General features: G+C 43.6%; 1 protein-coding gene and 1 long non-coding RNA gene across 14 annotated transcripts in view; one reads left to right on the top strand and one right to left on the bottom strand.

Moving 5' to 3' along the window:
* FBRSL1 (fibrosin like 1) overlaps positions 1-21511 on the top strand; it is a 779020-nt gene that overhangs the window by 220955 nt on the left and 536554 nt on the right. For all 12 annotated transcript variants that reach the window (XM_080985049.1, XM_080985048.1, XM_080985053.1 and 9 more), the window contains exon 2: positions 8051-8251. In XM_080985049.1, the coding sequence (XP_080841175.1) occupies positions 8051-8251 (201 nt within the window). The remainder of the gene's footprint in view (positions 1-8050; positions 8252-21511) is intronic.
* LOC308465426 lies at positions 10540-18212 on the bottom strand. 2 transcript variants are annotated; one of them, XR_013980425.1, is made up of 4 exons: positions 17437-18212; positions 15951-16090; positions 11697-11816; positions 10540-11406 (listed from the first exon to the last, which is right to left on the bottom strand). It is a non-coding gene; the product is annotated as an uncharacterized lncRNA (long non-coding RNA). The 2 variants fall into 2 exon arrangements; XR_013980426.1 differs by having other exon boundaries at positions 17515-18207.

Raw genomic sequence — 21511 nt, 5'->3', positions numbered from 1 at the left:
GAGGAGGAGGAGGAGTATATGCAGCTGCAGCAGCAGCAGCAGCAGCGGATTTATAAGAAATCTCTCCCTGGAGGGATCTGGGGAATGTAGCTGGGGAAATGTACCCCCCCTTCTCTTTTAGGCTTCCCCAGAATATATATATCTTTTCTTATACACTCAGTCAGCATCCCTCCTTAGCTCCTCTCACTTGCCTGGAATTAGTGGAATGAATGGGAAATCCCAATATTCTTATAGATCAGAGACGCCATATGAGCCTTTAGGGCAGCGATGAGGAACCTGCGACCTTCCAGGTGTCTTTGGACTTCAATTCCCATCAGTCCCAGCCAGCATGGCAAAGGGACAGGGATGAGGGAAGTTGAAGTTCCAACAACAGAAGGAGAGCCACACACTCCCCATCTCTGATTTAGTGGTTCTCATTGCAGCCTTGGGTAGTTGTTGGCATCCCCATCAAAGAAATAGCTTGCATGGGATGACAAAATATGGGGAGGGGCATTAGGCCATACTCACTATTCCTAGCATTGAAAGCACAATGACTTAGCTGAATTATGCAAGGATTGCACTGAGTCGGTTTCCTACAGCTTGAGCTGCAATAGGAGGATTTGGTAGTTATGTGGACCTCCATTTCCAATGGCACTCACCACTTGAGTTTGCTATTGAAAGGAATGGTACTCAAGGTGAATTGGAATCAAATGAATAGTTGAACTGCTTTATAGGTTTTTAATGTGAAAGTTTCCATAGCCAGAATTATTATAGCAAAAGCTTACTTGGCAGGGACACTTCCCTTCTAATTATATGTTTATTGAACCAGTTTCCTGAGATTTTAGCAGTGCAGGTGAGGTTTCTACGGGTACATAAGTGTATTTTGTGCCGCACAACGGCCCTTTGGGAAATCATATTATTTTGGGGTGAACCTTTTGAGCTAAATGAAAATAGATATGTACCAAGGTACCAAGTTAAAATAGATGTAGCATGGATCTTGTTTTCAGGAGCCTGTGGTGCAATGGATCAGTGTGTCTGGCTGTTAAGCAGAAAGTTGGTCATTCAGGCCCACCCAGTGACACTTGTGGGCATGATTCATGCATTGCAGGGGGTTAGCTAGATGACCCTTGGGTAAAGGTAAAGGGACCCCTGACCATTAGGTCCAGTCGTGGCCGACTCTGGGGTTGCGGCACTCATCTTGCTTTATTGGCCGAGGGAGCTGGCGTACAGCTTCCGAGTCATGTGGCCAGCATGACTAAGCCGCTTCTGGCGAATCAAAGCAGCGCATGGAAATGCCGTTTACCTTCCTGCTGGAGTGGTACCTATTTATCTACTTGCACTTTGACGTGTTTTTGAACTGCTAGGTTGGCAGGAGCAGGGACTGAGCAATGGGAGCTCACCCCGTCGCGGGGATTTGAACCGCCGACCTTCGGCGTATATCCAGGTCATTGTAGGAGGGAACGGGAAGCAGGCGGAGAAGAAAAATACCTGTTCATGGTGCCAGTTCTCAGTTTTTTGCAGCAAAGAGGCCTGGAATTGGGCCCATTGCTGTTGCATGCTGCCAGCAGGGCTGACCCCATCCCCCCCAAAACCCCTGTCCCATTTGGGGGTTTTCTGCTGGCTACTGCAGAATCCCCAGTGGGGATTCCAATAGCTCCTGCCTGCTGTTTGGGCAGATGTATTGGGTTTCCCCCTGCTGACTTCCCATAAAGATGGAGGCTGGTGGAACCAGAGAGGACTGCTGGAAAACACGTCGCCCTCGTCCAAACCACCTCCAACATTGCTCTGCCCAATACTGGAAGATTTTTCTTGTTAAACATGTAATAATATTATAGCATTACTTTGCTAAGCTGCCTTTCCTTAATAAACTAAACTAGCAGCAGAACAGTCATGGAGCATCATTTAAACACCAGAGCAGCCAATTAAAAAGCCTTGAGGTCTGTTTGTTTTTTAAGGTTTTAACTTGTCACCAAAAGGTCAGCAGCGAAAGTGCCCCCTGAATCTGTTTGGGGAGGTCATTGCAAAGATGGCTCATCATCAGTGAAAAGGCCTGCTCCTCTCTGACAGCCACCCGCCTTGCCTCACAAGCCTGGGGAGAAGAGCCTCAGAAGATTACTACAAAGGTCAGGCAGGCTTCCACGAGAGGAGACTGTCCTTTACGTAGCTTGCCCTAAGCTTGCTTAGGGCTTTCAAGCAGCTCTGTATTTAAGGACTCACCTGGTCGCCATGGGCGACAAGGAATACCATGCAGGCGAGTACATGTACATTCCATGCTGGCAAGCTTAATGGGCTGGCGGAGGAGGACCTGAGCACCCATGTCCCACCTCTGGGCCCAGGTAAGAAGTGTCAGAGGAGGGAAGTCCCCTTCCTTCGTGATCAGTGTAGAAATGCAACAGCAGCTGTTGGAGGATATAAAGGGCTCCCAGTTCCCTTCCTTCCCTGACAGGCTCCAGCAGGCTAGTACATTTTTTGCAAAGTAGTAACACTTCTGGGCTTTTCTCGCAATGTTGCTTTAAAGGTTCAAACCAGCACTTTGAATTGAGCCTAAAACAAACTGGTATAACCAGTGTGCCCTTAGAAAAATTACTGGTGAGGTATGTTCAAACCAGCATGCCTGTGTTAATCTTGCAGTCATGTATTCAACCAGCTGAAAATCCAAACTGTCTTTAAGGGCAGCCCCACAATGAGCATGTTACAGTAGCTGAGTGTAGCTGCTACCGGAGCACAGATAGTGGCAGCCAGGATATATACACACACAAGGGAAGGGAATCCCTTCTGTTTTTCTTGTTTGTGGGGATTTTTGACTAGTATTTCCTGCTATGTGTAAATATAATGAGATTACGTTAAGAGAGTGGTTTCCATGTGCATAGTTTATGCTTCTGTTAGTGACTCTGTTTGCTGCTTAACTGTTGCTTGGTGGGGTGGGGTGGGGTGGGGTGGGGTGTGTGTGTGTGTGTGTGTGTGTGTGTGTAAAATGTGTGCGTGTATAATTTCTTAAGGCATTCTCCCCACCCCCTTATGACAGCTGTGTAAAACACAAGCAGATTTCTTTGATTTAAAGCAAACATGGGGTTGTATCCAAGCTAGAGCTGACCTTTTCCAAATTAATGGTCCTAAATTGAAATGTGTTAAGCCAGGGATGAGGAAAAGGTGGCCCTCTGCTGATTCTCATCAGCTGCAGCCAGCATGACCAATGGTCAGGGATGATGGGAGTTGTAGTCCAACAACATCTGGATGGCCAGAGGTTCCCCATTGGTGATTTGTACACAACAGTAAATTACTTCATGCCATGGCTGTGTCAGGAACAACTTTGAGTAGAATAGTTTCTTTGAATCTCTTTTTGTATTTTAGTATTGCACACCTGCAAGCCTGCTTGCAGCTTCAAACATCTTAACCTTCCCAAAGCTGTCAGTTTATCAAGCAGGGCATCTGATTTTGACAGGGTCAGAGAGCAAAAGTCACACTGGTTTTAAAAGCAAGACATAGGCTGATCTGGAATATGTCAGCTGCCGTTGTGGAAATGTTAAGGCTGAGGTTAAGGAAATGTTGTGGTGCTTCAGGGTGGGGAGGGGAGAGGTTTCTTCCAGTGGAACTGTATGGCTAAGATTTAAAAGACCAAAGGTGTGATATTCCCCATTTAGCTATTCTTCTATTTTCACAAACAGATTCTCTCCCTCTCCCTCTCCCTCTCCCTCTCTCTCAGCTTCTTTCAGTATAATCAACTTCTTTTAAAATTGAGTTTGTCCACCTGAAATTGTGATTTTGGATAATCACTCTTTAAGATGTTTGTTCAAAAGGCTATATTATACATTGAAGAAATACGTACATCACTTCTAATTTAAACTTGTGCAGATTCAGACTTTATTGTTCCTTGCCTAACATTGATGGGCACTGGATATGGCTGGACTTCAGCATCCCTGACCATTGGGCATGTTGGCTGGAGCAAGCTGGAGTCTTAAGAGCATCTGGAGGTTTCTCACCCCGATTTATAGGGCAGGCTGTAAACCAGCAAATGTTAGCTGCCGCTCTGGAATTCCATTTCTCCAATTAACTGCTCTGGAAATGAATATGTGGCTATTCCCACTACAGCATTTGGTCAAATACATGTGGCCTTAATGCTGTGAGCTTCCTCATGTGATGACTGAAGCAGAAAGCGCTGGTCTGCGCACTGTAGTTAGACAGTGAAATCATGACTCTCCCAGCCATGAACTGTGCATTGGGACTGCTAAAGTAGATATAGTCATGGCACACGCTTCTGCAAAGCCCCAAGGATATTACTCCTCCTTCACGCTCTGGAATCTCAATAAGCTGTGTAAACAGAGAAGATTAGGGAAGGGTTTAAACCTGGGCTGAGCAAACAGTGAGATTTCTGACCTGTGAGAAGCTATTGGTGGGTGGGAGGGTGGTTGTCTCAAAGCCAGGGCCTCCATTTAAAAAAGAACAAAATGATTTCTTACTGATAGATTGCAATAACCTGCGGTCTTGAGATGTCCCTTTACATCTCATGGAGCCACAGTTAAGGTACATATATAAGTGTCGTATTCCTGGAAAGCATAGGACTGCATCCTGTGGGAAGCTGCCCAGTTCATTAGATGAGTATCAACAGCCCGAGCTCCCAGGTGAGCATGTCATACATTTTTTTGGTATCATATTTTGTCCTTGCAACAACCCAGCTAGTGTGCATTTGCATAGGTTCTTCTCTGATAGCAGGGCATTCTCATGCACCTCCTTTCTGATCCATTCACCTGGGCATTTTCAGCACACATTGGTCAGTCATGGCAGTGGAGGCTGGTCCTTTAGGGAGAATGAGGCATTGCCCTACCAACTTCAGTCGGTCCTGTCTTCTTACTTACATTCAGTTGGGGGGGGGGGAGTGGCCCTGGCATCAGGGAGGAGAAGGGGGACCAAACACAATTAGTTGCCTGTGCCTGTATTGGCAGAGGGATGGGGTGCCCTGCTCAAGTCCCTTGCGATATAGTATCCCAGAGGAGATGTCCCTCTGGAACTATAAACACTTCTTTTAGAAGGAGAGGATATTGCCAGCTGCTGGTTGAGTCTGTTTTCAGTATTTTAACATTTTATTGTGTTCTGGTTGCCGTGACATTAATAGAGCTGTTGTTCTAAAATGCCATTAGCTGACGCAAGAGTGTTAAACTGAGAAGCAGGTTGGAAATATTTAAGTAAGCAAATAAATACATTGAACTTTAACCAGGAAAGCTGCCTGATAGACTCTGTGATCATGGGCTTGCTTTATCTGTCTAAATGCCGCTTGACATCTGCCAACCGGAGGCAGCAGGGGTATTGCCGTTGTTGTTGTTGTTTCATTTATTTTATCTCTTTTACATTGTATTCTCACAACAACTCGGTCAGGTCGGTTAGAATGAGCAATAGGTGACCAAGTGGGGATTTGAACATGGGTCTATAGTTGGATGCTCTAAACAGAGCAAACTACAACATATATATATATACACACACACACACACACACACACACACACATACACATATATACATATATATATACAAATAAATTTATATATATATAAATGCTAAGCAGCACGGCACTGAGACAGAGCCAAAGCCCCTGTTTGCTCTTTTAAGACTAGCCAGTGGCTTCACCAGCCCTCCTGACTCCAGCAGTGGGTTGGAGGAATCCTTTTGTTCCAAATAAGCAGGCGGGGGTGGGACTTTTATCTCCAGCTTGTGGTGCTTAGAGCTGAGATTGGAGATAAGCCCCCTGACTGCTCTTTAAGAGTAAAAGGCAGCATTTCTTCCCACACCACCATTGTGTGGGCTGGTGTGTCACTTCCTACAGCTTGGTGGCCAGATGTGGCTTGCGGTCTATAGGTCAGACACAGGGCTGTCTTAAGCATATGCAGCGCCGGGGTGCAAAGATCTGCCCGGTGCCCCCCCTCCGGTTGCCCAGTCCCAGGCGCGCAGGAGGGCAGAGCCGGCCAGCCACCTCAGCTTCTCTCTGGCTCAGTTGCCACCCAACTTGCGGTGCAGAGCCGCCCACAGCAGAAGAGCCCGCCACGGCACTCCGACCGATGGGTGGGCTCTTCCCCGGACTCAACTTTCAGGCCCCGGACTCTTGGCCTGGCACCCCTGAGAGCCCGGCGCCTGGGTGCCCCATACCCCTAGCACCTATGGGTAAGATGGCCCTGGTCAGCCACTCATTCTCTAACCACAACACAACACTGACTGGTAGGACCAATGCAGCTCATACTGAGAGAGAATTTCTCCCCTAGAGCCATCAAGGGAGCTTCACGGCTCACCCGGGTTTTCAATCTGATGTTCCCCACCATCAAATTCAATAAGGAGTGGCTGCAACTGACCAGTTGTCGTTTGGTTCTGCTTGCGAAGTTGTCAGGCTGCACACAAAAACATGGGCAGTCTGAATGATCTATATAGCCTACAGCCATGTTGCACAACAGTTCTTGCCATGCCTTCTATATCCGTGCTTTGCTTGCAGAGGAATGGGGTTTCCCTCGCCAAAAAAATCACTTTGCTATATGACCAGATGCTGCATAAACGAATTAGCTGCTTGCAGCAAAATAAAATGTCATTGTAGGTGATAATGAACCGCTCTAAAATGTCAGTGTGTATATAGCTTTGCTGTGCCTGCCTAAATAAATAAATAAATAAGCCTTCTTTTTTCCTTTTTTTTTGGTGCTGAACCTATGTGGCCCCTTATGCATGCAATGATCTGTTAATTAAAAACTGGGGGGAAAGAAAATAGCATAGTGCAGCCGGCAGGGCATTTCATCTTAGTTCCTAGTTCTTTGCTTTCAGGTTTCCATGGACTTTAAGAGTGCAAAAGCGAGCACGAAATGAACAAATGGGTTTCTGTTGCAGCCTCCAGTTTGTACAGAGACTGAATAGAGATGTCGCTGTTGTGTCTGAGACAAAAAGGCAATTGCAGAACATTTAATGTACTTTTAAAAATAATAAAAAAATGCTTGCAACCTTTTGCAGTTCACTATCCTCTCGTTGTTCCTGGATAAGGTTGTGGATAATAGCATTACTTCTGTTCCATAGATGAGATATTATATAGCTTCTTGCATTTCTGATGATATTTTATTTTATTATGTTTGAAGAGAGCTCATACAGTGTAGTGTTGAGTGTTGAGATTGGCCTAGGAAGACTTAGGATGGGGAACCTCAGGCTGAATGCGGACCACTAGGGTGCTCTGTCTGGCCCTTGGAATTTCCCCAGGCCACACCTCTCAATGGGTTTCCTTTTTCCCCTCCTCATGTGCTTTTGCCTCATTAGAATGATCTCTGACCATTCTTCTGGATTGCCCAGGAGGGAGGGAGGAATTTGAGTACAAAGGTAAAATGAACATGGGTTGCTCCCTATATGTTTGCTTTTGGCCCACCACTGGTATGTGGCCCTCTTAAGGTTGCCTAGAAGTGAATGATGCTCTCCAGTTGAAAAGGGTTCCCTACTCCTTCCATATGGTTTTCTGGCTCTGCCCCTGGTTTATCATGGCTTTTTCTTTGTTTGCTGCATGTTGTACAGACAAGCAAGGTACTTCACCTTGCAGTGAATAAGGGAATATGGAGGAGGTCCAGGGTGCCATTTTGATTTTCAGTAAAGTCACATATAGGCATCACTCTGGTCTCTGTCTTTGCTCCTTCCTCTTCTCCAGTGTCTTTCTCAATGCTTCTTCAATGGCAACAATATTTTATGGTTGAAACTGTAGAGTTGAAGGGGTCTTGTAGGCTAAGCAGACTAGCTTCCCGCTCAGTGCAGGAGACCCAGAACGAGCGCCTCCCCAACAGTTGTCCCCCGAACAAATTCCATGTGAGAGATCATTAGGAAAGGAATTGAAAGTAAAGTTGCCAATATCGTAACACCGTTATACAAATCTTTGGTATCAACACATTTGGAATACTGTGTGCCAGAGGCGAATAGTGCGGAGCAAGATATTTAAATGTAAATAGGTGTTTTAAATGTAACAGGGGGCCAAGTGGTCCGGATTAAAACAATGGGAAAGCGAAGTAGCCAGTAGTGTTTTATGAAATACCTTTTTTTCACTTCCTCTTTCTGATTTACTCCTTTTTTTACAGAAGGATATGTCATTGAAGCCACAAGAGAGAAAGGAAAAATGGGAGAGACATCCAGGAAAGAAACCCAGAGAATCTGAACACTGTGTGTCAGCTGAGCCAAGCGAAAATGGCCACAATAACGATGCCATGAGTTCGGGGAGAGAGACGGATCGAGGGAAGGAGAGGGTGAAGAAGAAAATCCCCTTGAAAATCCACACGCAGGTAGGACAAAGGTTATCTCCCACCTTTGGTGCGGGTGGTTACTTGGGGGGAGGGGAGTGTTAATGTTGTTATTATTTGCTTACTGCTGTTAATATTATTTGGATGTAATATTATTTGCATTGAACTTAAGATTCATACAGATGTTTGTGGGTGTGTCACACTCGGGGAAATTGCGGAGCTTCGGCTTGTTTCGTTTGAGTTGCGTTCCCCAGTTTTGGGTCCCCAGATATTGCTGAACTTGAACTCCCGTTATCCCTGACCATTATCCATGCTTACTAGGGCTGATGGGAGTTGGGAGCCCACATCATCTGGAGTGCCATAAGTCCCCCAACCCTGCTTTAGAAAAGTGTTTATTTCAAGAATTAAGTGTGTGGGGGTGGGGGTTGGACTATTTTGGTATTTGCCATTTTGTCTCTCTGCTGGCTTAGTTTCACTGGTGCACCTGAACATATCTGACGCAAATTATCTCAGTTGTGTCTTGTGGCTTACCTTTTAACAAAATTGGTGGTGTTTGTGGCCTGGCTATGGCTTTCAAAGTTCCAAATGTGAAATCCACCAAATACTTCTTACTGCCTGTGGAGAACCAGACTGTAGGTAGTTGCCAATGCAATAAATCGGAGTCAAATTCTAGGAAGGAAATTGAAGCATCTGCACTGTCTCCTGGTTCATTTCAGGACCAATTCAGGCAGCTGGTGCGTATCTTTGTAGCTCTTCACAGTTTGGGACTAGGATATTTGATAGTTTAGCCTGCCTTTGTCATTGTCAGTGGCCCTCCTTCTGGGAAAGGGCCTTCTTGGTGGTGGTGTTCCAGAGGCCTGCCTTTTATCTTCTCCCATGTCATTTTCTGAGGTATTTTAATTGTCATTCTCCTGTGTCTAGTTACAAGCTGTCCACACATCTAGTGGTTTTACTGGTTTTTTTTCTTATGCCTTGATTATGATTGCTTATGGTTGCTCTTTTTTCTATTATTACCCCTCTTGGAGTTATGTTTTTTGTTGCTGTAAGCACTCCTGGGAAAATGTTGCTTTTGTTGTGGGGGAAGGAAGAATGGAAGGGCAGGGTATGAATATTTGGTAATACAATAGGTTTGTCTCCTACTCAGAACAGTCCTGTTGCAGTTAATAAACATAGCTGACTTACGTTCCTCAATTTCAACAGGTCTACTCTGATTAGAACTTTATTGTTTTTATTTGTTAAATTTATTGGTCACTTTTTTACCTCTGCAACTCAAAGCAATAAAGTATTTTAAGCAAAAAACTAACACGTGGACATAAACACACACACATAATGTATATGTACATCTGTGTGTAATGTATGTATATGTACATACATTAAAACCAGCACTGAAAACAACAACAAATATTAAAACATCCCACCCATGCGTAAAGGACCTAGGTAGGTAAAAGCCAAAGACCTGCCTAAAGATATGTAACAATTGCATCAGGCAAGCCTACATTAATGTAGACAAATAACAAATTACAAAAAGGATCGATAAACCTTTATCATAATCACATGTCAGATTTTCTTTTGTGAATGAAATGAAATGGTTTCAACCAGTTTATAATAGCCAAAAATCAAATATAGGGTTTGTGGTGTGTTTAAACAAGGCTTAGATCAACTCCACAGATGTTCAGTGTCCAGGGGTTCAGTGCCTGGCACCCAGAAACTTATGACACAGGGGAGTCTGGTACCCACAAACTCATAACATTCCATTTCCTTGCAGCCTAAGGAAAGCTGTTTATTGGCAGAACACAGTGGGAAGAAACTGAAAGAAACAGGGGGATGAAGAGGTCTAAGGGTGAAGCCTTGCTCCTGTCCATCATAATACTGGACAGATTGCTCCAGGGTGTTGAGAGGGGTTATTTTTAACTATTAAGTGAGAAACAGCAGCCATAGTCTAGGCCAGAAGTGTTTTCCCTTGGTGACCCCGCCATGTTGAAAAGTGTGTGTGTTTGCAAGGTGTATCCTGTCCTGTCCAGAAATGCACCGTGCTAGATGAAGCCAGCTCTAGATCTTTTCTAAATAAATTGAATAAAACCACTTAACCCACTGAAAGATATATTTGAAAAATGAATATTAAGGGGAGCCATGCCTCTTGTAAAGCAAGGTAGCTACTGGTGTCATCTCCTCCATTGTGACACATCCCCCTGCTCAGTGACTTGGCTGAGGACTTTGGGAAGAACTATTTGTGGATAGTTCAGGTGATAGAAGGTGATTTTTGACAACCCAAGTATTTTTTCCAGTGCTATGAAGAAAGATTATTCATCTAAAGTGTAAGTAGAATTCCTAATTCTTTCTGCATTCTGCTTCTTTGGCTGTTCCTCAAAATTTAGAAACATAGGGAACCAGGTCATGGTTAGATTAAGTTTTAAAGATTGTCCTCAGGGCCACCTTAGATGCTTTGAGGGAAATGGCTTGCCGTCTCTCTTGTGGGCATCATCACAAGAAGGGCATCTCCCAATTTTGTAGGGTCCTTTGACAAGATGCCCTCCTCCGTGGGTTCAACTGCAAGGGGGAGCCACCAATGAAAAGGCCCTTTCTCATGTTGGATATAACCTGTGGGAACTTGCTGGTAGGGATGTAGGACAAATATGATTCACTTGGCATTTAAAGGCAAGCCTAGCTAATTCATACCTTCCAAAACAATACACAAATCAAAACACAGCCACCCCTCAAAATTCGTGTTTCTCTAAATCTTGGAATGCAGTTCTCTAGCCATGCAGTGTGTACAAAATGTCTACATTAGTGAAACTAATGTTTAAAAATGCATTTTACAGAGGGAAACCTCCTTGCAAATATCTGATTAGGCAAAATTGCTTACAATTATTATCAGGAGAAGTTTGCCCTAAAATGCTGCTGGATTTTCACGTTTTTGTTTTAATTTAAAGAATTCAAATTGGTGTGGCAATGTGGGGAATCCAAACTTAAGAATGGAAAAATAATAAACAGAGAAACCAAACCTGACAGGTTTGCCCATCCCTACTTAGAAGCTGTTGAGTCCAACAACCTGCTCAAAGCAGTATCTGCGCTGCTGGGTGCAACTGCAACGCCCCGACAGATGTGAGTGTGTGTGTGGTATGGTTTACAAACACAATTTTCGTATGCTTTCTGTGATTCGGCTTTCTCCTGTGTGGTGCCTGGCAGCGAATTTAGAGCTGCAAAGAGAGAGAGAGAGAGGCAAGGAGTGCTGGAGAATGTGAGAGGCATACCGATTTGGGCTGTTCCCCCTCTCCCCTCCCTGCTCGAGGCCTCCAGCCGTTTCCCCCATGCATTCAAAATTTGACAATGCATTTAACAAACTCCTGAGATGGCAGTAGTCTAGCCTGCCAGTCATACACAATGGGGGCTGCCCCAGCAGCCTTTGCTTGAACTAACATGTTTGTTCAAAGCTAAGGAGGTGAAGAGAGAAAAGCACCAGGGGGGTGGCAGGCCATTCATCACTTACAGCTGCTCATCTGGGATGTTTGCAGGGGGAACTTGGTGCTCAGTCATCAGCTTGATAGTTCCATGGCTGCAGCAGCAGCATTTGTATTGCTAACAGCAAAGGTTTCCTCACTTGCTGTCCCTAATAAGAGAGAAAAGCTGGGCTAAAATAGCCTCCAGAAATTCTCCACCTTATCTGTCGGTATAGAAACTGGTGAGTGGGGGTAGGGGAGATATTTTTATTTTTTTAATTAGTATTTTTTAAAAAGCAATTAATAGGAAGAGGTGGAGAAAGGAGCAAAGGAAGGAAAGAGGTACAGACCTGGATTGCAAATGCCCTTTGTCTCACAGAAATATTTTTACACTCATAGCCTGCGGGGGCCACATTCCCTTCTGGGCAACATTCCAGGGGCCACAAGCTGGTGGTAGGCAGATCTCCCTTTGTTTCAGCGTTGCCCTTCTTGAACTCATTGGGGAAGAGGATGGAGACCAAACTAAAATTAATTGGCTCTGCCTGCCACTGGCTCTGCCAACACCACGCCATACCTTTAAAGTACAATTAACACACTATTAAAGCACATAGCTTCCTCCAAAGAATCATGGGAACTGTAGTATACTGCCTCACGGAGCTCCAGTTCTCACCATCCTCAACAAACTACAGTAGCCAAGATTCTTTGAGAAAAGCAATGTGGTTTAAATGCCTTTTACATGCATGCTGTAATTGTGACCTTGTTCTCTTTCCCTTCAGCCCTACCAGTCTCAATGGGAACCAGCCAGCCCTAAACCTAGGCCTCATTCTGGGGCATTGGGCATGTGGAAAATGGTGGTTACAACCACTGATAAAGAAAGCTGAAGATAGTCTATGAAAATGCTCTTTATTATAACATAAACAGTACTCCACACTGCAACATTTCGTTGCAGATCCCACTTGTTTTATATATACAGCAGAATGTCATCAGGCTTGCCGATGGGGTTTTTCTTACATGTTTTTAAAGCGGGTTTTCCACCTGGTTGGTTTTCACCCAGAAGCACCCTTTAAAAACAGCAAGCAAGCCGGTGGAGGCAAATCTCAGACTAGCTTTCTCCCTCCCAGTTCAGACACTGCCTGATTTGAGAAACGTGCAGCTGCTGCTGGCACCCTCTCTGCCCTTTTCGCTTCTCCTTGACTGCTCCTCCTGCAGTTAAGCATCCCATATAGAACTGTAAATGCAGCCCGGCAGGAAAGAAACTCCTGGCTAAGCTAGTGAAGTTCAGCTTAAATGTAAAGGCAAGCGGAATGGAGGAAAGAGGAAGTGGGAAATAGTGTTGTTCTAACTTCCTCCTAAAGCTCTATGTACTTTTCAGTAGAGGAAAAGACAATTTATGTAAGCCCCTCCTGACCAAGGGGGCAGAGACAAGACCTCGGGGACTTTGTGTATTCCAGGGGAAGACCTCAAGGGCCCCATTGCTCCCATAGGCACTCTGTTGGTGACCCCCTGCTTTAAAGACTAGCAAATTGCATCTGATGAAGTTGGGCGAGTAGCCCACAAAAGGTTATGCCATAGCAAATTTGTTAGTCCTGTGAGTTTCATTCAAGAAAATGTATGGTCCTATTTGGTTGCAGTGGTGTCCAAACTTTTTTCAAAGAGGGACAGATTTGATGACGTGAAGGGCCGCGAGGGCCGACTAAAGAGCCAACCAAAGTTTTTTTAAGATTTAAGTTGTTGAGCTATTTTTAGGATTTTACCCCAAAGTTGTTGAGCTTCTTTTTAGGATTGAAGTCGTTGAGGGATTTTTTAAAAAGGATTTTACCCAGGAAATAAACTGCCACGGGGGCCGGATTAAACCAACTGGCGGGCTGGATTAGTCCCCAAAATGGACATTGGACATGCGAGTTCAGAGCTTTCAAAATGGCACCCAGCAATGTGCCTGTTTCAGGGGGGTCGAGGAGGGTGGTGTTCTCCATTGTTAAGTTCTTAGCTCAGCCTGAAAGCTTCTGCCACATGCTCTGAAGTCACAGATGGCTCTCTCCTGTTCGTTCCTAGTAATCTGCAAGGCACAGAGAATTCGCAGCTGCCTAAGAAACCACTGGGGAGCCCCAGCACAAAGTGTTGAAATGGGCAATACAGTATTTAGTCATTAGGGCCGCTCATCTAAAGAACTAAAATAAGGCTCATTTCAATCAATAGCAATCTGTTTGCACTGTCAGGAACTAATTTAAAAATCTGCTTTAAGTCCCGGTTAGGCATTTTGATGCTGAAAGCAGAATACAAAGTGCAGGGAAACTGTTGGGCATGGTGCGGCGGTGGCAGCAGGGAGGGAGTTAGAAAACAACCGAGTAAGGGGGAAACCCTGTCATTTTAACAGAGCTTATCCTGGTGTGTTAAAGCTTCTTACTGCCAGCCCTGAGCACACAGCTCTGCGGCACGTCTATGTGAAAAAAAGAAGCAAGCGATGCTCGGCTTGCTAAATACATGGTTCTTCCTCGTTTAAGCATTTGAAGGGGTGGGACAGCAACATTGAGAGGAATAGCAGCAGGTACAGGTTGCCTAGGGAGAAAGGGGCTGTTTGCATTGGTGTCCATTATGGGGGTGGCTTTCTTTCTTTCTTTTTTAAAAAGAATATTTTCTAGAACTTGAGCTAGGAGGCAAAATGTACAGGCTCTATTCTTTTCAATTTTTTTCTGAGAAACTATCCTGCTGCCTCCCCCCCCCCCCCACTTTCATTGTTTTAATTTGTCGTCATCCCCTCTTTCTATCTCTGTGAAAACCCATAGCTGTTTGCGTCTGGAGATGGCATTTCAGGGGCTAAGGGTTCTCCCTGCTACACATCTGGGCCTACCACATCCATTTTCCCCATGCTAGAGAGTAGCATGGTTGCTAAGCAACCCCTTCTGGGCCTAGCGCCTCCTGTCAGGTTAGAAGAGGGAGTTGGGAAATTTGAAAGGTAGGGCCCCATCTGTCAGGCATCCTTTCCCTTACCTGAGTTCTAGTTCTAGACAGGCCTGAATAATTGCTAGCTTTAAAATAAAATAAAAAATCAGAAGGGAGAGCAGCTGTGTTGACTTTACCCCAATAGCCTTTGGTGCAACATCAGATCTCTTTTCTACCTGCCACTGTATAATCCAGTGAACAGCACAATCTTACATATGTCTACTGAGAAGTCCATTTGTGTCCTGTGCTCCCTTATAATGGAGAACCCACAGCCATAGCCCAGACCAGTCCAAGACATTTTTCTGCCTGAGGTGAAACAGAAAATGTCCACACAGATTACCCCACGATGCAACCTGACAAGGACATTGATAGCTACCACCTCCTATAATCTGAGGCGCACCCTCTTCATCCTTTTTAAATGTATTTGTTCATTGTTGTCGAACACATGCTGAGCAGCAAATTGGACTTGATTATTTCAAAAGTCTGTTCCAACCCTAAACTGCTTTGATTCCAATCGGAACGAAAGCCCCAGTACTTTGCAAATTAACTGCAGTTTGAGGACCTTGCAAATGAGAATTTTTACTTGGGTGAAAAAGGACCTATGATTCAGAGGAGCTTACCCCCAGGAAAGTGTGCATAGGATTTGGTTGTTTGTTCCTGGGGGTTTAAAAGAAAACCTCAACCCGCCCAGTGCCCAAACCCAGACACATGACTTTATCCATAGCATCCTGGGAACTGTAGTTAAGGGTGTTGAGAATTGTAGCTACCTTTCCCAAAATTCTTTGGGTAAAGTCATGTGCTTTAAATGTATGGTGTGTACACAGCCTGGGACTTCCAAGGCTGCCCAGTGAACTTTGTAGCCATGTGCACACACTATATACCTTCAGTGCACACTTTTGAAGCACATTGACACTCAAAAAAAGTATGTGCACATTATTTTTTCCCTCAGAGAGTTAAAATTCCCAGCAAACCTTAACAAACTACAATGCCCATAATTCTTTGTGGGTGGTAAATATGCTTCAGATATGCTTTAAAGGTATAGGGTGTGTACAGCCATAGTCCAGTAGTGTTTATGACAAGGTCTTGGGCAGAGATAGGTCTTTCTCATCACCTGTTACCTGACACTTTTACATGGAGTGGTCAGAGATTGAAACTGGGATGTTATTCATGCAAACCACATGCTGTGCTACTGAGATATGGCTCTTCCAGATTCAATTCAAAATTGTGAGCCATCAATTTTGTGAATAGGAGGAGAGAAGAGTTGTTGAACCTCTGTTACACTGCACAAAAATAAAATAAAATAAAATAAAATAAAATAAATAAAATAAAAGCTTCCTTTTGACGAAACCTCTTTTGCAAAACACCTTTAACACCCGTGCCTGCTCATTAGCTGATCAGTAGCAAACTCCAAACAGGCCATGGTTCGTCAAATACGGTCCCAGCCCTGGAGCAGTGTCTTGAAGAACAAAGTGCTCTCTCTCCCTCTCATCCTCCAAGCAGCTTTCTGTGTAGACATAAAATGGATCTCATTACAATGACTGCTTTGAAATGAGGAGACAGAAAATTTTGTTGCTAACAACTTTTATGACATCAGGCTCCATAAAAAGGTTGTTGTTGGTCATTGCTTACATTATTATAAAAGAAGAGCTAAATGGTTTGTAATTTAGGGAAGCAGATTTAATTACATGAAGTAATTTACAGAAAGCCGTAATTGTATCTCAGACTCTCTCCTTCCCTTGGATTTAATTGGCAAACTCAGTACACCAGCCTTGCAGTCCCCCCCCCACCCACCCTCTTTGTTGTATGCAAAATCCTTTCTTTATTTGGGAGGAAAAGGCAGGCACCTTCTGTTATGTCACCTTGGCCTCAGATAATAAGAAAACACAAAATAAACAAGAAGTTATCATTGAATAGGGCTGGCTTGTTTTACAGGAAGATGCTGCACCACGATGATCAGCTGTTCAGTAGTTGAAATGGAAGAAATTAGCTTGCTTATAAATGTAGAGGCCCTTTGTGTTCTCTCTAGTAATTACAGTAGTTCTGAGTTAACTGGAAAAGCTTGTACGAAACACACTCAGTCCTTTAAACTTGGAAACAACTGGAGCCTAACAGAATTTTCCTGCTAGGAATGCATCTGCTTGATCATTTTTTAATATCTCCCATCCTGGTCCCCTCCAGAAAGTTTGGACCACAACTCCCATCATCCCTGACCACTACTCACACAGACGGGGGATGACCTGGAACGCCCTCCCATCAGATGTCAAAGAGATAAACAACTACCTGACATTCAAAGACATCTTAAGGCAGCCCTGTTCAGGGAAGTTTTTAATGTGTGACATCTTAGTGTATTTTTGGTCTTTGTGGAAGCCACCCAGAGTGGCTGTGGAAAGCCAGCCAGATGGGCGGGGTACACATTTATTATTATTATTATTATTATTATGAGAGTTGTAGTCGAAAGCATCTGTCAAGCATCAAATTGGACAATGCTTACAACCTTAAAAACAACAACCAGTTTTACAGTAAGGTACATAGTTCCATATAAGCAGCTGCCTTAGACAAGGTTGGACTATTTGACCATCTAGCCCAGTATGGCCTACTACTCTTGCAGCAGTTCTCTGGGCAGAATGTGTTTTCCATCATCCCATCCTTTTTTAGATGGGATTCCAACAATTGAACACGGAGCCTTCTTCATGAAAGCCATGTGCTGTACCACTGCTTTATGGCTCCTCCTGTTAAGGGCATGATCATTGCCTGTTGACTGTATATGTTATAGAATCACAGCCTTGAAAGGGATCTTGGAGGTCATCTAATTTAACATGAATTCTCAATGCAGGATTCAGCTACACTGACCGTAACAGATGGCAGTCCACTTCTGCTTAAATACTTCCAGCAAAGGAGAGCCCACCACCTCCTGAGACAGTCTCTTACCATTAGGGAGCTTCTCCTAATGCTACAGCAAAATCTGCTTCTCTACATTTTTCATCCATTAGTTCTTTGTCTTGCTTTTTGGAGCGACACAGAACAAGCCTACTCCATCTTCTGCATGACTGCAAGGGGTTGACCCATAGTGATATCACAATGCATCTGTGCAAACGCCACATCGTCCTTCCCAGAATTCATATTGTTAGCAAAGTTCTTCAAATACAGTGGAACAAAATACAGTGTATAATTTGAAAAAGGAACAGCGGCATTCAACTGAAACACTCAGAAGAAAAACTCCCTTAAAACTACGCAGCCAGTCAAAACAGTTACTCTCTCAGTGAAGCTCATTCCACTCTTCTTCGTTGCTAAGCAACACCCCACTTCTTGGAGCATAGATGCAATAAGCGATTAAATAATAAATAGGGCTGTTCTGTGTTCTCTGCTTCCTGGTGAACTTTAAGATACTACGCAAAAAAATTTAAAATCTAGCTGTGGAGCTGCGATACTGCAGCTGAAAGTGCTCTCTTGAGGACAGGAAGCTATTGGGAACTGTCCAGGACTGTGTGCTGTGGCAGTATTATTAACCTCAAGCATTCAAAAGATCTGTGTCAACTGCAACCACAAATTATAGGATGGGATTAAAAATAATGATAGTGTTTAGGGTGGGGGGGGGGAGGGAGAATAATAGTCTGAGGTTTCTTTTCTCTGCCTCCCTCTCTCCCTCTCCTCCTGCCTTCTGAACCTTTTCACTTACATTCAGCTGTGCAGCGGCTATAAGCAAAGTGCTGGCAGCAGCATTCTTTAGCCCGTTGAACTGTGGTGCATCCATTTGTGGAAACCTTTAAGAAAAGAGAGGCTGTGTTACAATCTACTCTGGTTCACAGTGGATTAAAATGTGCTCTTGAAGGAAGTGGGGGTGGGGGGCATATGGCCTACAGGTTTCTGAAGTGCCACCCTCCATCCACTCTGATGCCTTGAGTTGCCCTGATGTCTCTTGACCACAGTTGTTAAGAAAGGATTCTTTCTCTAATGATAGAACAGATTCTCAAGTGAGGCTTTACTGGTCCTTCCTTCCCTGCCTTTTATGTTGGCTTTAATCCAACTGATTTTTGTTTTTTATTTTATTTTATTGTAATTTAGCCAGTTAGATTTTTAAAGTCATGTTTTTAGCCTGCTGTTAAGGACAGAATTAACACCACCCATTTAATAATTCTGTGTGTGGGGGGGGGTGCTTACTAATGTTTCTATCTTGGAATCCCAATCACGATTTATTTATTTTAAATATTTTCTGTTTTATATGCTTGGAATGCCAACTTTGCAATGATTAGTATTTGTTTATGTAAATATGTTTTTTATATACCCTGTTTTGTGGGGTGGAGCCTATGTTATTATTGCTGAATCAATATTTTTTTTGGGAAGAATCAGGGCAAAACAGAGAATTCAAATATAATGCAGCAAAAGTATAAAGCCTCACTAAAGATTCAATTATTTATTTATTATTATTACATTTATATTCCACCTTTCCTCCAAGGAACTCAAAGTGGCATGCGCTCTCTCTCTCTCTCTCTCTCTCTCTCTCTCTCTCTCCATTTTGTCCTCATAACAACCTTGTGAGGTAGGTCGGGCTGAGAGAGAGGATGCTTCCAAATGCAATCCACCCATTTTCTGGAAGTATTAGACAGTGTTGCAACAAACACGTTGCAGTGTATTTTTCCACCAGTTTCCTTACTGCAAGCAAGTGAGGGCTTGACCACCTTAATATCACTTGATTTGATAGGAGAAGCTTTGATAGCAGATTTTGGAATAATTATCTTTTGTCAGTACAGATCAAAGCTGAATTAGGAATCTTTCTCTTCTTCCTACCTTACCCCTACTAACAGTCTATCACTGACCACCAAGATTTGGTCATATCTAACATCCCTACTGGAGCAGATTTATACTTATTGTGAGGATTTTAATGCCCAAATTGAAGGAACTGCAAAGGGTCTATTGCTACCTTTAAGGCTTACACTTGGAATATATTTTCCTAACCTCACACTGTTCTTTGGACAAGAAATATAATGCACGGGGCCTGAAATTGTTGGAATTCGTATTCTAGCCTAATTTATTTATTCTTCGTGGTAGTCAGTGCACTTATTTGAACAAACATGGTAGAACTGCTGTCAATCATATTATAGTCTCTCCTTTACTCACTTTTGTGAATACCTTTGAAGTGTTAGAATGAACAGAAAGTGACCATTTTCCAATAGCAATGACCATAGTATGTCCTTTAGAATGCATAGCAGCAACCAACTCTGCAAGAGTGTACACAGCTATGGCAGGTGTGAAAAGGCTGAAATGGTCTCACAGACTGAGAGTTATAATCTCACAGTTATAATCTGACAAGCTTCCATCAACTTTTTATGAGCAGATCGCCAAATCTCATTGATGTCTTTCCACAAATTCTCACAGAGCTCAGGCCTATTTGATAACTTCAATAACTACACACAATCAGCACATCTTGGCTGGTTTGACGTGTCAATGCAAAGTGCCTAAGAAAGTTCTGGCTAAGACAGTTAGGGATTTGCATAAGAATCCATCAGGAATCTATAGAAATATTGATCAAATGTAGATTGGAAAACAGGAGTCTGAAGTGAGTTCACCATAGGAATGGAAGCTTCTACCTCTATCTCTGATTGGGTTAAATATTTTTCCAATATATTTGGTGGTAAGTTTGGATAATCATATGTACCAGCAACCTTCCTGAATGGCAACTAGCCTCCGACAGTGAGATAAAGGCCCTTATTTCCTGCCTGAAATTAAGTAAAGCCCGTGGAGAAGATATACCATATTTGTCCGTGTATAAGACTAGGATTTCCCCTAAAAAATAATGTCCAAAATTTGGGGGCATCTTATACACCGATAGACCTTTCCCCATTTTCTTAAATCGGAGTCCCCAAAAATAGGGGGTGTCTTATACCTGGGGGCATCTTATAGACTGAAAAATATGGTAGTTGCAATTGAAAATATTCAACCCCCATTGCAAATTGGGTTTATTATCAAAATTTACAGACTTTCAGCTGTTTGCAATGGGCAAACCAAACCAAGCCAATTGAAAGTTACAATTTCAGTTGATTTTGGGGGAACCATTTGAAGCATCCATTGTGTTGAGCTATTTCAATTGCTTCTGTTTGATTTGCTCATTGCAAACAGCTGAAAGTCTGTAAATTTTGATAATAAACCTGATTTGGAATGGGGGTTGAATAACTTCAATTGCAACTGTATGCTTCCACCTGAGCTCTATAAGGAATACTTAGAATGGTGGGTGCCTATCCTAGCTGGCTTATTTAACATTGATTTATTTTATTTATTTACTTATTTGCTTGCTTGCTTGCTTGCTTGTTTAAAGCTGCTCTTTAGCAGCTTACAAATCACCAAAAAAGAGAGAGAGAATCCTTGCCGTCAGGCTTGCAAGGCATGACACAATAGGAATATTGATTAGGAGGGACCAGGAGGAAATAAGCAAATGCAGGGTCAAGTTCTTAGTTGCAAGTTGGAATGGAAAACCTCAATAAGTATTAGACGAATTCATGGAAGATAAGGCTATCAGCAGCTACAAGCTATGATAGCTATGTTCTGTCTCTAGTGCTGTAGGCAGTGTATCTCTGAATACCTGTGCTTGGAATCACAGGAGGAGGGAATGCTGTTGCATGCCAATCCTGCTTGCAAGCCTCCCACAGGCATCTGGTTGGCTGCTGTGAGAATAGGATGGACTAGATGAGCCACCGGCCAGAGAGGGCAGGCTCTGTTGTTCGTCACACAGTGCCTATTTCAATTGGAATCAGTACCCACAAGAGGCAGGGATGTCCACAGACTTTGATTGCTTTGAAAGAGCATGAGACAAATTCATGGAGGATGACACTGACCCAGATGGATCTGTTCCACTCCACAGCTGGAGGCGGTATGCTTTGGAATGGCAATGCTGGAAGCTGCAGGAGGGTGCTGTTGAGCTCAGGCTCCACTT

Source organism: Podarcis pityusensis, assembly GCF_964106645.2.
Source record: "Podarcis pityusensis genome assembly, chromosome: 16".
NCBI lineage: Eukaryota > Metazoa > Chordata > Lepidosauria > Squamata > Lacertidae > Podarcis > Podarcis pityusensis.
Note: the sequence above shows the minus strand (reverse complement) of the source record. Positions and strands in the feature narration are given on the sequence as shown.